This window comes from Ostrea edulis, chromosome 9 (assembly GCF_947568905.1).
Source record: "Ostrea edulis chromosome 9, xbOstEdul1.1, whole genome shotgun sequence".
NCBI classification, from domain to species: Eukaryota; Metazoa; Mollusca; class Bivalvia; order Ostreida; family Ostreidae; genus Ostrea; species Ostrea edulis.
Genome location: NC_079172.1, coordinates 21,687,421 through 21,699,734, shown reverse-complemented (window position 1 = coordinate 21,699,734; position 12,314 = coordinate 21,687,421). Strand labels below are relative to the sequence as shown.

Genomic DNA, 12,314 nt, shown 5'->3' with positions numbered 1-12,314 from the left:
AAATCTCTCGGAATAAATACAATTGTACTCTAATTTTTACCATGTAACAAATTAATGTGAACTTTAGAATGACAAAAACAAGAAGGATTGATGTAATCTACACTTTCTCCAAATTTTGCGTATGGTATAACCTTAACAGCAAAGAAACCCTTAAAAAAAAATAAATAGACACGTATATGTCACACTGAATACATTGCAAATATGGTCCGAATCCAGGTGTTGAGTGTTGTATACGCATTCCGTCATTAAACAACGGGAAAACCCCACATAAATTAATGATTAACATTCTCTCTCAGAAGAAATTGTATGATAATTAACGAACAATATTCATCAAATTAATATAATTGTTGCAATAGTATAATCAATCGTGAAAAGATTTTCAATCGAAGAATGACCTATATATTTTCGTGCAATACACTGAGGAGGCAGCTAGCGTAGGAATATGAACACTTCTTATATACATTTCTGGGGGGAAAGTGATTTTTCTTAAAAATATTTGACTTTAATTTTGTTTTCTCCCACGTATTACATACACATCGATATTCTATACATTTGTTGTAATCCTGTATCTGCTGATCATGAATGGAACTATATTTTTTAAGAGCAATTGTGTGAAGAGTACCTGAATCCAGTAATATATCTTGAATAGATAGTATGCACTGATCGAATATATTAAAAACAATTAGAGTTAGGTATAAAACAAGACTTGTATATAATAAAGGAATTTCACCTGTTTCTTTGTGTGTATGAATATATTACTTAAGGGGTGGGTTTTAAGATTCAGACTAAGATGCCCTACTTTCAACGACTCCAGTGTATTTCTTCAGTCCATATCTTAAGGTATTCTAATCCAAATTAGCTCCGAAAATATTTTCTTAACAAAGAAAAAAATCAAACAAAATTTATGAATTTTCTACAGAGGATATTAAACAGTGGAGGTTTCGTCGGAGGCATTTAGAAAATCATCCCGCAATGGAAAGATTTAGCATAATTAGTTCAACATTGAAGTCTATAGGATATTTGAATGTGAGAATGCTGCTTAAGTATGAAATGTATTGAGTTCTTGAAATAATTTTTTAAAACTATTTAAAAAGTATATGTGAAAAAGGTATGGAGTAAAAATTAAGAAATGAAAAAACCTTATCTGTAGAAGATCTAAGATATTATTAGCAAATTAGAGTACTAAAATGCATGGGTGACTGTATAGTTTTAAATTCCGATTTTTCCAAATTTCACAAGGGGAGATAACTCTTACAATTAACACTAAATGTTAATTGAATTTTGTGTTCATAAATTTTATTTGATAAAGCGGTATGTGGTATTTTCAGAAAATGAACAATTTTAAGTTAATTGTTTACCTGCTGAAAGTAGCAAATGGGGTATTGGAGGTAGAATGTTTTAATTATTTTGTAAAAGTGCAATGTATTGACTAAGATCTACATCCTTGAGAAAAAAAGCCCTGTGTGATTAGTTTGCAATGTTAAGTCTACATTAATAAGGCTACAGTATTTTCACTTTTTCATTCACAAGTTTGAATTACATGAATTAGATTTATATTAAAAGTTTTACATGAATAAATCTAAATTATTAAGTTTACATTTATCAGTTAACATATGCATGTATTTATTCTAAAGAGGAATGAAGGTACAAACACCATGCTGTATGATATACATGTACATAACCTTTTCACACGCTTTGTCTTTGACCAGACGGATATATGTTGATTAAAATCTGTAATACTCTAATAAAATAGCATTTTCAAATTTTTTAAAAATCCAATGATTATGTAATGAGTGAGAAATAATTTTCGGAAATTATATTCATAGTAAAGAGTGATATTGTAAATGTGATAATATTATTACATAAGAATATTGATCTACATATCAAAACTTTCCAAGAGGAAGACTTTGCGACTGAAGTGATTAGAGTTCATTTCTTATCATCTTGACATCAGTTAAGTGACTCTCCATGTAAGAATCATGCAAGTGGTGATGGTTTCAGATTTATATTTCCATACCTGCTGTTTATACATAATGAAGAAATTAACCGAATAGGGTTAATTACTATGGATCAGCCCTTATTTACAATTTCCTTAGCAACCGGAGATCTTTAAAAAGGATATTTATTACATTTCTGCTTTTGAAAACCTGTATTTTTTTTTTTTAAAAGTACAATGATGTTCATGTTACATATAAATGAGACTAATATACTTTCATTCAAGCACAAAAAACAAAATTTGAGCATTATTTATCAAATTTTGCAAATTAATATCTCCATTCCCTATACGTCATATTATTCTGCAAATTTTCCTCGATCAACATTCAACTGCATAGATGTGCATTTTATCAATGGAAAGGTTGTTGCTTAGTAAACAGTCCAATTTCATATTATTAGAAAGCATTGAGTTAAAATCGTCTTTTAAATAGTCGCTGAAAATCAATATTCCATAGCCTACATGGAGCATTGCACAGAATGTGCACGAATAAACCATACACAAAATAATTGCTAATTTTTACGTGGTCAACAAAATAGACTAAAATTTTAATAAGATTAATCAAAACTACATTTAACTATAACTGTAAAGAAGAGCGATACATACAGGTTACCAGACAATCATATGCATGCAAGTAACTTAACAGCACACATACACTTTATTTGAAACCAATCTTTATTATACATAACTTTTACATGAATCTAAACAAGGAGCAAAGAATATTTTTAAACAAAAATATTTTTTTTAATTTTAACATACATATATAAAATTCTTTTTCGCTCCGAATTTCTTGCAGCATTCTTTATCTAAAAGAAGAACTAGTGTTGTTAAATCGATGATCCCCAAGTCATGATTTAGACATATTTAAACCACCACAGGGTGAGGTTATATTTATCATACAAACCAGCGATAAAGTCTTCTTCATTGTGAGTACAACAAGTTGATATAATAGCAGCCATTATATGATAATGAAATCGTCAATGTATTCTGGTTTTCTCACCCTTCCCCTGGGACCCATGATTTTAACAAACTTGAATCTGCACTATGTCAGAAAGCTTTCATGTAAATTTGTACTTTCCTAGCCCAGTGGTTGTTGAGAAGATTTTTAAAAAGTTTCCCTATATATTTGTATGTAAAACTTTGATCCCCTATTATGGCCCCATCCTATCCCTGGGGGTCATGATTTTCAAAAACTTGAATCTGCACTATGTCAGTAAGATTTCATGTAACTTTCAGTTCTTCTGATCCTGTGATTCTTTAGAAGAATATTTTTAAATGACCCCATCCTATGTTTGCATTTTTGTTATTATCTCCCCTTTGATTGATTGATTGTCTCTTGCTTAACGTCTCTCTCGAGAATTTTTCACTCATATGGAGACGTCACCAAGACCGGTGAAGGGCTTCAAATTTAGGCCTATGCTCGGACCTTACGGCCATTGAGCAGCGAGGGTTCTTTAGCGTGCCACACCTACTGTGACAAGGGCCATCCGTTTTTAAGGTCATCTCCGAGGACCCGTGACATTCATACCTAATGCCGAGCGTTTGGCGATGGAACTGTCACTACCTGTTTTAACGACTTAGGTCTGTCGCGGCCGGGATTCGAACCCCGGCCTTCCGCATGCGGGGCGAACGCTCCAACCTCTCGGCCACCGCGGCGGTACCTCCCCTTTGAAGGGAACATGGACTTCAGTTCAACAAACGTGAAAGCCCATCATCCAAAGATGCTTTATACCAAGTTTGGTTAAAATTGACTTAGTGGTTCTGGAAAAGAAGTCGAAAATATAAAGAGTTGACAAACATACAGACGGACAACAGGCGGTCAGAAAAGCTCACTTGAGCTTTAAGCTCAGGTGAGCTAACAAGACAAAATTAATATATTCGTAGCACTTTCCCCACCACCCCATTACGACTGTTGCTAGTTGTGGCATGCTTCACATTATACACAGATAAAATGTGAAGATAACGAACAGTGATCAATTTCGGATACGTTTTTCATTTAAACTAATGCTACATAGTTTGATGTTCGAAAATTGTATATCTGAGCTCTATTCGAAACCTCTACATAAACAATTGTGTGTTTGGGGAAGTAGAAGGTCTCTATTAAATGTACTGGATTTATTAAATTCCCTGTGATGTTGTCAGGACAAGTCCAATTTTTCTGCAATAATGTTCTTCGTCCTTGTATCGGATCCTCAGACACAACTCTGACAAAGTTCCTACTGGGCACGGGGCAAATTTGTCTATTTGCTAACGTGGTCACTTCAGCGATTATCTTGTACCATCCAGATTCTCCTACGGTAATTTTTGTGCAATAATTCGAGGATGTTGTCTTACTCACTTTTGTTAATGGCAGAGTTCCAAGATCAAATTGATCTGAAATAAGTGATTTAATACCGTGGTAACCGAATAAACAAAAAACAACTTTTAAAAGTTTTGACAGATGAAAATATAATTTGAAGTGTAGTAAGTACCTTCTGATGGTAGGACGGCGTAATACGAATTAAAACCTTGTGATGATATGTTGCTCTTTCTCTGTGAAATGAGTTGAACATTTTTCATCTGCAAATTAAAATGTAATTAGATGAAAGGCGAAGATAACGAACAGTGATCAATCTCATAACTCCTATAAGCAATACAAAATAGAGAGTTGGGCAAACACGGACCCCTGGATATACTTAATAGTAAAGATACTTGTAATTACTTTTGGCTTATAGACAACGTTTGACAATGGTAAAATACTCACTACTTTGAAAAGCAATTTTAAGGAATGCTCAGTTTTCCTACAGCAAAGTGCCGAGTTTCCGTTGAGAACTTTGACAAACTTTCCTTGCCACAACATATATGCCGGGACGTCCTGACAAGGCATACACATGGCCGAAGACAGATCTACCTGGCAATTGGCTTTATTATCTACTCGGCCAAGTCCACTCCCAGATGGCATCAACTTTTCTACATTGTCCTGTAGTATGTCATACTGCGTGAATATCATCCATGTTATGAACACTAGGAAAAGTAAATTGGTTGAAATGGAGAGAGCTATACTCAGTCGTATTCCAATATGTGTTTTCCTTTGTGAGACTGTCGGAACAATTATCGTGTGTTGTTCTATGTCATTAATTCTCGCGGTTGTAGGGAAGATGGAAAAGGCCATGCGATTTTCTGGATTGGTTGGGTAGATTGGAAGGGGAGTGAAGTAACACGAGGCCATCTCTGATTTTCTATTCTGATTAGACAATAGTACTACATCTGTTTCGACCGCGAAAAGCAGAATAAGATTTCCAACGTGAAGCACGTTAAAATACCTGATGTATCAGGGTTTTCCAAGTGTTTACTGTGACACTATCGGAGAATACCATAGCAGTTTATAGTTTAACGTGTCATGTATGAGCTGGAGTCTATTAAATATCAAACAATTGCGGAAATAACGTTGAATTCCGCGGTTGTTTACTATTTTCAGTTTTATTTCTTCCTCGTAGACGTTTAATACTATTTGACTTAACATGTATGCATGTATGATTAAGCACTGAATACATAGATTTCTTTCGAATTGATGTTATACATCTTCACCTTGCATACATGTAGCGATTGAATTTTCTCAGATTTTATTCTTATATCAAAACCACTGGTATATGTCGGACATGTAGAGATTTCAAAACTGCTGATATGTAGGAATAATTCAACTGGAGACAAGCCGAAATGTAGCAAATGTCAACATAGGCAAATATTTCGAAACTCAAGTACTTCAATATACACATTCCCCCTGAAATGAATTGTAATATTTAAACCTGCATAAAGTTTTTAACACATAATATAATTATTTAATTAGACAGATGCAAGCTTGTATGAAGTCGGCATTTCGCAAATTCTATGATCGCTATTTTAAACTAATGATCCTATTGTTAGGTCAGTTAATAGGCTGTTCTTTATATACTGATTTTTATTACGGATTATTCCATGTAACAGATGAAGATAACGGGCACACGATGATACTTACTCCTCCGTGAATAGTAAGAAATATATGTATATTAATTAAAAGTATGTTACAATACTGATAATGTCTCACACATTGATTTAATTTTTAAAAAGTTTATCCGAAATTCTAATGTAATGTCTATATAATTCGAGTTATGAGTGTTACATTTCTTAAGTACTTTATGATGTTAGCAATTCATATTTTATATGTTGTTTAACTCTTTTTTGTGTTTCATTTTTTGCTATTGAGTCTACATAACATTTTGAATTTGTATATACGATAAGCAATGAAAGAAATTAAAATATTAAGAACTGATATTTTGTCATTTGTTTCCTGATAGAAGCCAATAACAATATGTTTCCAGCTAATTTCAAATTTTAATGAGGAACTTATCAAATTCCAAATATCTTTGACATTTGAACAATCAAATATTAAATGTTTACAATTTTCTGTTTCATTTGGACATGAGTTGCATTTACTGCTTATATCTTGGCAGCATTTACTTAAAAATAAATTATTGCTGAGCAAGTTGTTCAGAAGTTTATAGTTGAACTCTGCAACCTTTTTATCAAAAATATTTGCAATTTTATGTCTAGATATTTTTACCCATGATGATTTACACTGAATATGAAATTCTCTTTCATGGAATGACTGATAAATAGGTGTACGTGATTTTTTATTGTATAAAATTTTGTAAAATATTTTTGAAATACCTTTGCTTAAGTCTAATAGTTTGTTACCGTACTGAAAGCGAGGGATTATTGGAGAGTTTGTGATAAATGGAACAATTGAAAGATCATATTTGTTTATAAATTCTCTAAAGACTGAATATAAAATCTTATATTGGCAAATCCAATTACTTTTGAAAGATCACATTTGTTTATAAATTCTCTAAAGACTGAATATAAAATCTTATATTGGCAAATCCAATTACTTTTGTATTTTAAATTATCAAGAAACCATTTAGCAGGTTTTAGACCACTTGAGTCACATATATCTTTGACATAGAGCAGATTACTTTTAATCCAATCAGGGAAATATAGTGACTTACCTTTATATGTGAATAATTTATTATTCCATATTGGTTGTTGTAAGAATTATGTAGCTGATAAATGCATTTGTCTCTGTTTACATTTATTGTAACATATAAAAATTTGTTGATAGAAAATTGGAAAGTTTTTGATTAAGCCATAATTTTTCAAATCTGTTTCATTGGTAATTAGAATATATTTAAAGTAAATATTATTTTTCAGACATAAGGATTCTACATATGACTTTAATTTTCCCTTTGAATTTAGTAATTTTTCAACCCAAGATGCTTTTATTGACATTAATTTTGACTCAACGTCTATCACACCAATACCTCCTTCATTAATGCTACGTATTAAAGTATTTCGTTTTATACGATCTGTTTTATTCCATAGGAACTTAAATATAAGTCTATTCATTGTTTTTATTTCTTCATTGCATGGTAAAGAGAGAACAGAGATTCTATATAAAATCTTAGATAGAGCTAACGTGTTGATCACGCAAGTTTTTCCAAAAAGAGTGAGGTTTCTTGTTTTCCAAGCCTCAAAAAGTTTTTCAAAGTGTTTTATCATGACCGATGTAGATTCCTAAAGTTTTTACACAAGAGAAATTTATATTTATTCCACAAATATTATCCGTATAATTATGTTTTAGGTTTCCCATTAAGATACTCTCCGATTTGGATGTGTTAAGAATCATTCCCGAAACGGAGCTAAATTTATTTATGATATCTAGAGCATTATTCATTGAGACTTCATCTTTTAAAGGGAGTGTACAGTCATCTGCATGTTGGACAATTCTAATTTCATTATCTTTGTCATTATTAACCATGTTAATACCTTTGATGCTATTGCTTTTTCTAATCTCAATTGCAAAAATTTCAGTAACAAACAAAAAAATTATAGCAGAAATGGGACACCCCTGACGGATGCCCCGGGACATTTTACAGGTTTTTGATATCCACGCATTATTTTTCATTCTGAATAAAGGCTCTGTAGATAAAATGTTCAGCCACTTAGAAATTAATACCGAAATTAAAGGATTTAAGTGCTTTAAACATAAAATTCCATTCCATTGAATCAAAAGCTTTTTGAAAATCAAGAAATAATAATATTCCGTCCTCATTACAATTTTCACAATATTCAAAGATATCAGCTATTATTCTTGCGTTTAATCCTATAAATCTACCTTTAATATATGCAGACTGGTCATTTGATATTAAATTATTAATTACTTTTTGTAATCGTCTTGCAAAAGTAATTTTGTAGTCAGTGTTAGTCAAACTAATTGGTCTGTAATTTTCTAGCAAATTTTTATCTCCTTTTTTGTATATAATGGATAAAACTGACAATCTCTGAGAAAGTGGTAATTTATTATCATCAAAAGATTTTTGAATGGTAGAAAAGAAATGTTTTTTAAGTTTACGCCAAAACATTTTATAAAACTCACTTGGTAGTCCATCAAGACCAGGGCTTTTATTATTTTTCATTGCAGAAAGTGCATCTGAAAACTCTTGTAATGTTGGGAATAGTTCAAGTATTTGTCTATCATTTTCATTCAGGATATTTTCAACACTTACATTGGAAAAATATTCTTCTATCTTATTTTCTTCAATATCGTAAGATTTATAAAGAGTTTCATAAAAAACACTCATTTTGCGTAATATGTCATCGTTATCAGTAGTTAAAGTATCATCTTCATTTCTTAGCTATTTAATAGTATTGCATGTTTGCCTTTGATTCTCCAATCTTAAAAAGTATGAAGTATTTTGTTCACCCTTTTCTACCCAATTTGCCCTTGATCTTATTTGCGCTCCCTTTGATTTCTCATTTATGAGGTTTGATAAAGATTCCTCTAAGAAACGTTTTCTGTTCATATCAATTTCACTAGAGTGTAATATTTCAATTTCATTTAGTTCATTTTCAGCTTCTTTAATTTTTAGATTATATGACTTTCTGATTCGCTTAGAAAAGTTTATACAAAATGTTTTAATTGAGGTTTTTAATTTTTCCCAATGTGTATGTGAGTCATCATCACTATCTTGAAAGTTTTCCAAAAATGAGTTCATCGAATTTATAAATTCTTTATTTTCAAGTAGAGATGTATTAAATTTCCAATACCCTGGCCCACGTATGTTACCTGATATATGTAATGCAAGTTTTAAACACATATGATCAGACATTCCAATACCATTTGAGTGAGACCCAGGAACTCTCCTCACAGTTACATTATTTGGTATAAAACATAGGTTTGAAGATATGAAAATGTAGTCGATTCTAGAGGTTGGTATATTGTCAACATTGCACCATATAAAACCTTCTTTATTATACAGTGATCTCCATATATCACTTAATTCAAAACTATTAATAAACTGTTTGAGTGTATATAAACTCTTATCTGCACTATTTTCATTGTCTAACTCACAATTAAAATCCCCTCCTATGACAAAATTTTCTTTGTTAATTGTATATTGATTACACCATGTTGAAATTCTTTTTAAAAAAGCATTTCTTTCTTTTATCTGATTTGGTGCATAAATATTAACAAAAGTGAAAACATTTTCTTCAAATTTTAGATTAACAAGAAGTCTCCTACCATCATTCGATCTATGTACATTTAAAATTTCAACAGGTAATTGTTTTCTAAACAGTATTGATACTCCTCTGCTATATTGAGAATCTGAAAAACTATGAATACTTTTTCCATTCCATCTTGAGTTGTAAATATGTTCATTTTTTTTCTATGAAATGTGTCTCTTGAATAAAGATTATATCAGCGTTTATATCATTTAACCATGTAAATAGTTTAACCCTTTTTTCATAAGTATTTAAACCTCTGCAGTTAATTGAACGAATTGACAAATTTTTCATTTCTAGTATGTCAGATACAAAGAGAGATAACTCTTACATCCAGTTACGATTTTTTTTTACCACGCTGAGAAGCCGGGGCACTTGGTGTTTGGGTGCTTAGATTACGGCCGATCTTTCTGTTCTTGATTAGGTCCATGAATATTTTGCCGAGAGTGTTTTTCCCTGGCCATTTCCTCTGTGTGGTGTGTAGAGTGCCTGCTTTGTCCAAGCCTGACCCCCAATAGTCATCATACACGGCTTCGACAATGGTGCTCTGCTTTCCGATTTTTAATAGTTGTTCTTTAAGTTCACTGCATTGATTGATTTTTTCCCCCAATTATTTCACGCATCACCACATCTTTTGTGTCTTCCCACTGGTCTGTCGTGGTCACTTTTCACATTCTATATATTTTAAATACATGATTGAATATTGTTTAACGTCCCTCTCGAGAATATTTCACTCATATGGAGACGTCACCACTGCCGGTGAAGGGCTGCAAAATTTAGGCCTATGCTCGGCGCTTATGGCCATTGAGCAGGGAGGGATCTTTATCGTGCCACACTTGCTGTGACACGGGACCTCGGTTTTGGCGGTCTCATCCGAAGGACCGCCCCATTTAGTCGCCTCTTACGACAAGCAAGGGGGTACTGAGTACCTATTCTAACCCGGATCCCGACGGGAATTTTTTTTTTTTTTTACATGACCATCTAAGAAAGTTGATGGACGATGGCGTTCTTTCCAAGCTGTCACACACTACAAGGTCATTGGGAGTGGAAATGGGATACAGTCATAAATTCAAGAGGACCATAGTATATAATATAAATTGCATTTGAAATATGGGATTGCAATTAACTCTTAAATATATATGTGGTATATTCTTACTTTGTATGCATATACATGTATTGTTTGATATTTCCCGCTTCTTGAATTTACATGATTTTGTGTCTATGCTCATACTAAAACGATGGAAATTTCTCTAATTTGTTCAGCAATCAAATGTATTCAATATACATGCAACTAATATTACAAATATAATTGTTTAATTAGGGAACACAAAATAAAACGGTCTTAGGTTGAATTTAATGCTGTTCTTTTATTTGTACTTTTTTTTAAATGTAATTAGACAAATAGAATATTTCCGTTTCAGAGATATAATACATTTTATCTCACCGATACAAGACGGAAGTAATGGATTTAAAAAGTTTCGTCTTTAGACATCAATGGAAGACAAAAAGTTTCTTTTTCTAATTATTCAAGTGGTTATTTTAAATTAGATCGATTTCACATAAGTTGATAATGGCCACATACAATATATAGAAAGTAATTTGTTATGCTAGTGATCTGTCTATATCAAAATAATCACAAGCATGCATCCATCACCACGTCCGCCCTTAAGGACCTATAGGGCATTGTCTAATTATAACTCTATAAAACTTACGCAAAGTCTTTCAATTTTTCTTCGAATTTCAAGTGATACAAGTAAATGAGAATAGAAAGCAGACCAGTATGACGTCACCATGTGAATTTTTCTCAGACTTAATATACATGCACTTTGCAGGATAAAATCAGCAGTGAATTAAAATGCTTTTAATATATTTATTGCGAAATTTCCTTTTTGGGTTTTGTTAACTCTGCCAATAGATTGTCGTCTGCGTATGCTCAGTTTTTAGATCGACGCAGGCTACTCACAAACAAGTTGATATTACAGGGGTTTCAACAGTCTCGTTTAAAGTCAGCATTTCGCAAATTCTATAGTCGTTTTACAAATACAAGCATTCATTAGGCCACATGTTATCTAAGGCGTTCCATACCAATTGTTAGGATAATCTCGGCTACGGATTACTGCGGGTGTGACCGATCAACAGGGGGCGCTGACTCCTCTTAGACATCTGACTCACCTGGTGTGTCCAGGTGCGAATATTGGCCATACTCGTAATTTTGTATTCATTACAGGAATTGCGAAATTGATCACTGTTCGCTATCTTTGCTTTTTCGTTCATAGCATTTCAAAAGATTGGTCAAAAGCGAGAACATACATACATGTATGTATAGACAGACTTGAACAACGCACTCCACTTTTATACCGTCTGTATCAGTTGTATGCTAGTACCGGTAGTATATTTACACTATGTTTGGAGAGGCTAAATCTGTTTTGATATCAAAGCTGGTGTCAATGTCACTTGTACACGTATCTGTATACGTGCTGATACATGCTAACACGCTTTGTGACGTCAGCGTAAAGCGCCGGAAGTTCACAGGCTCATGTATTTTCAAACGTGAGATTTATTTCTTACAAATAGGCACCTAATCCCACATCTGGTATATCCAAGGGTCCGTGCTCACCCGGGCATTCATTTGTATTCCTTACAGGAGTTTGAGATTGATCACTTTCGTTACCTTCACCTTTTCATCAATATTCTTTAGATGTTTGATTGTAGATATTGGTTCCTAAAGATTTCTTTCAAGTAA

At 32.6% G+C, this 12,314-nt stretch overlaps 1 protein-coding gene across 1 annotated transcript; it reads right to left on the bottom strand.

Annotated features, from left to right (window-relative positions):
• Nucleotides 1–2,650: 2,650 nt before the first annotated feature.
• Nucleotides 2,651–5,346, bottom strand: LOC125659182 (uncharacterized). Its single transcript, XM_048890772.2, has 3 exons — nt 4,737–5,346; nt 4,465–4,552; nt 2,651–4,366 (listed from the first exon to the last, which is right to left on the bottom strand). Exons 1-3 carry the CDS (start codon nt 5,199–5,201, stop codon nt 3,990–3,992), a joined length of 930 nt encoding a protein of 309 aa, XP_048746729.2. The 5' UTR covers nt 5,202–5,346; the 3' UTR covers nt 2,651–3,989.
• Nucleotides 5,347–12,314: the final 6,968 nt, after the last annotated feature.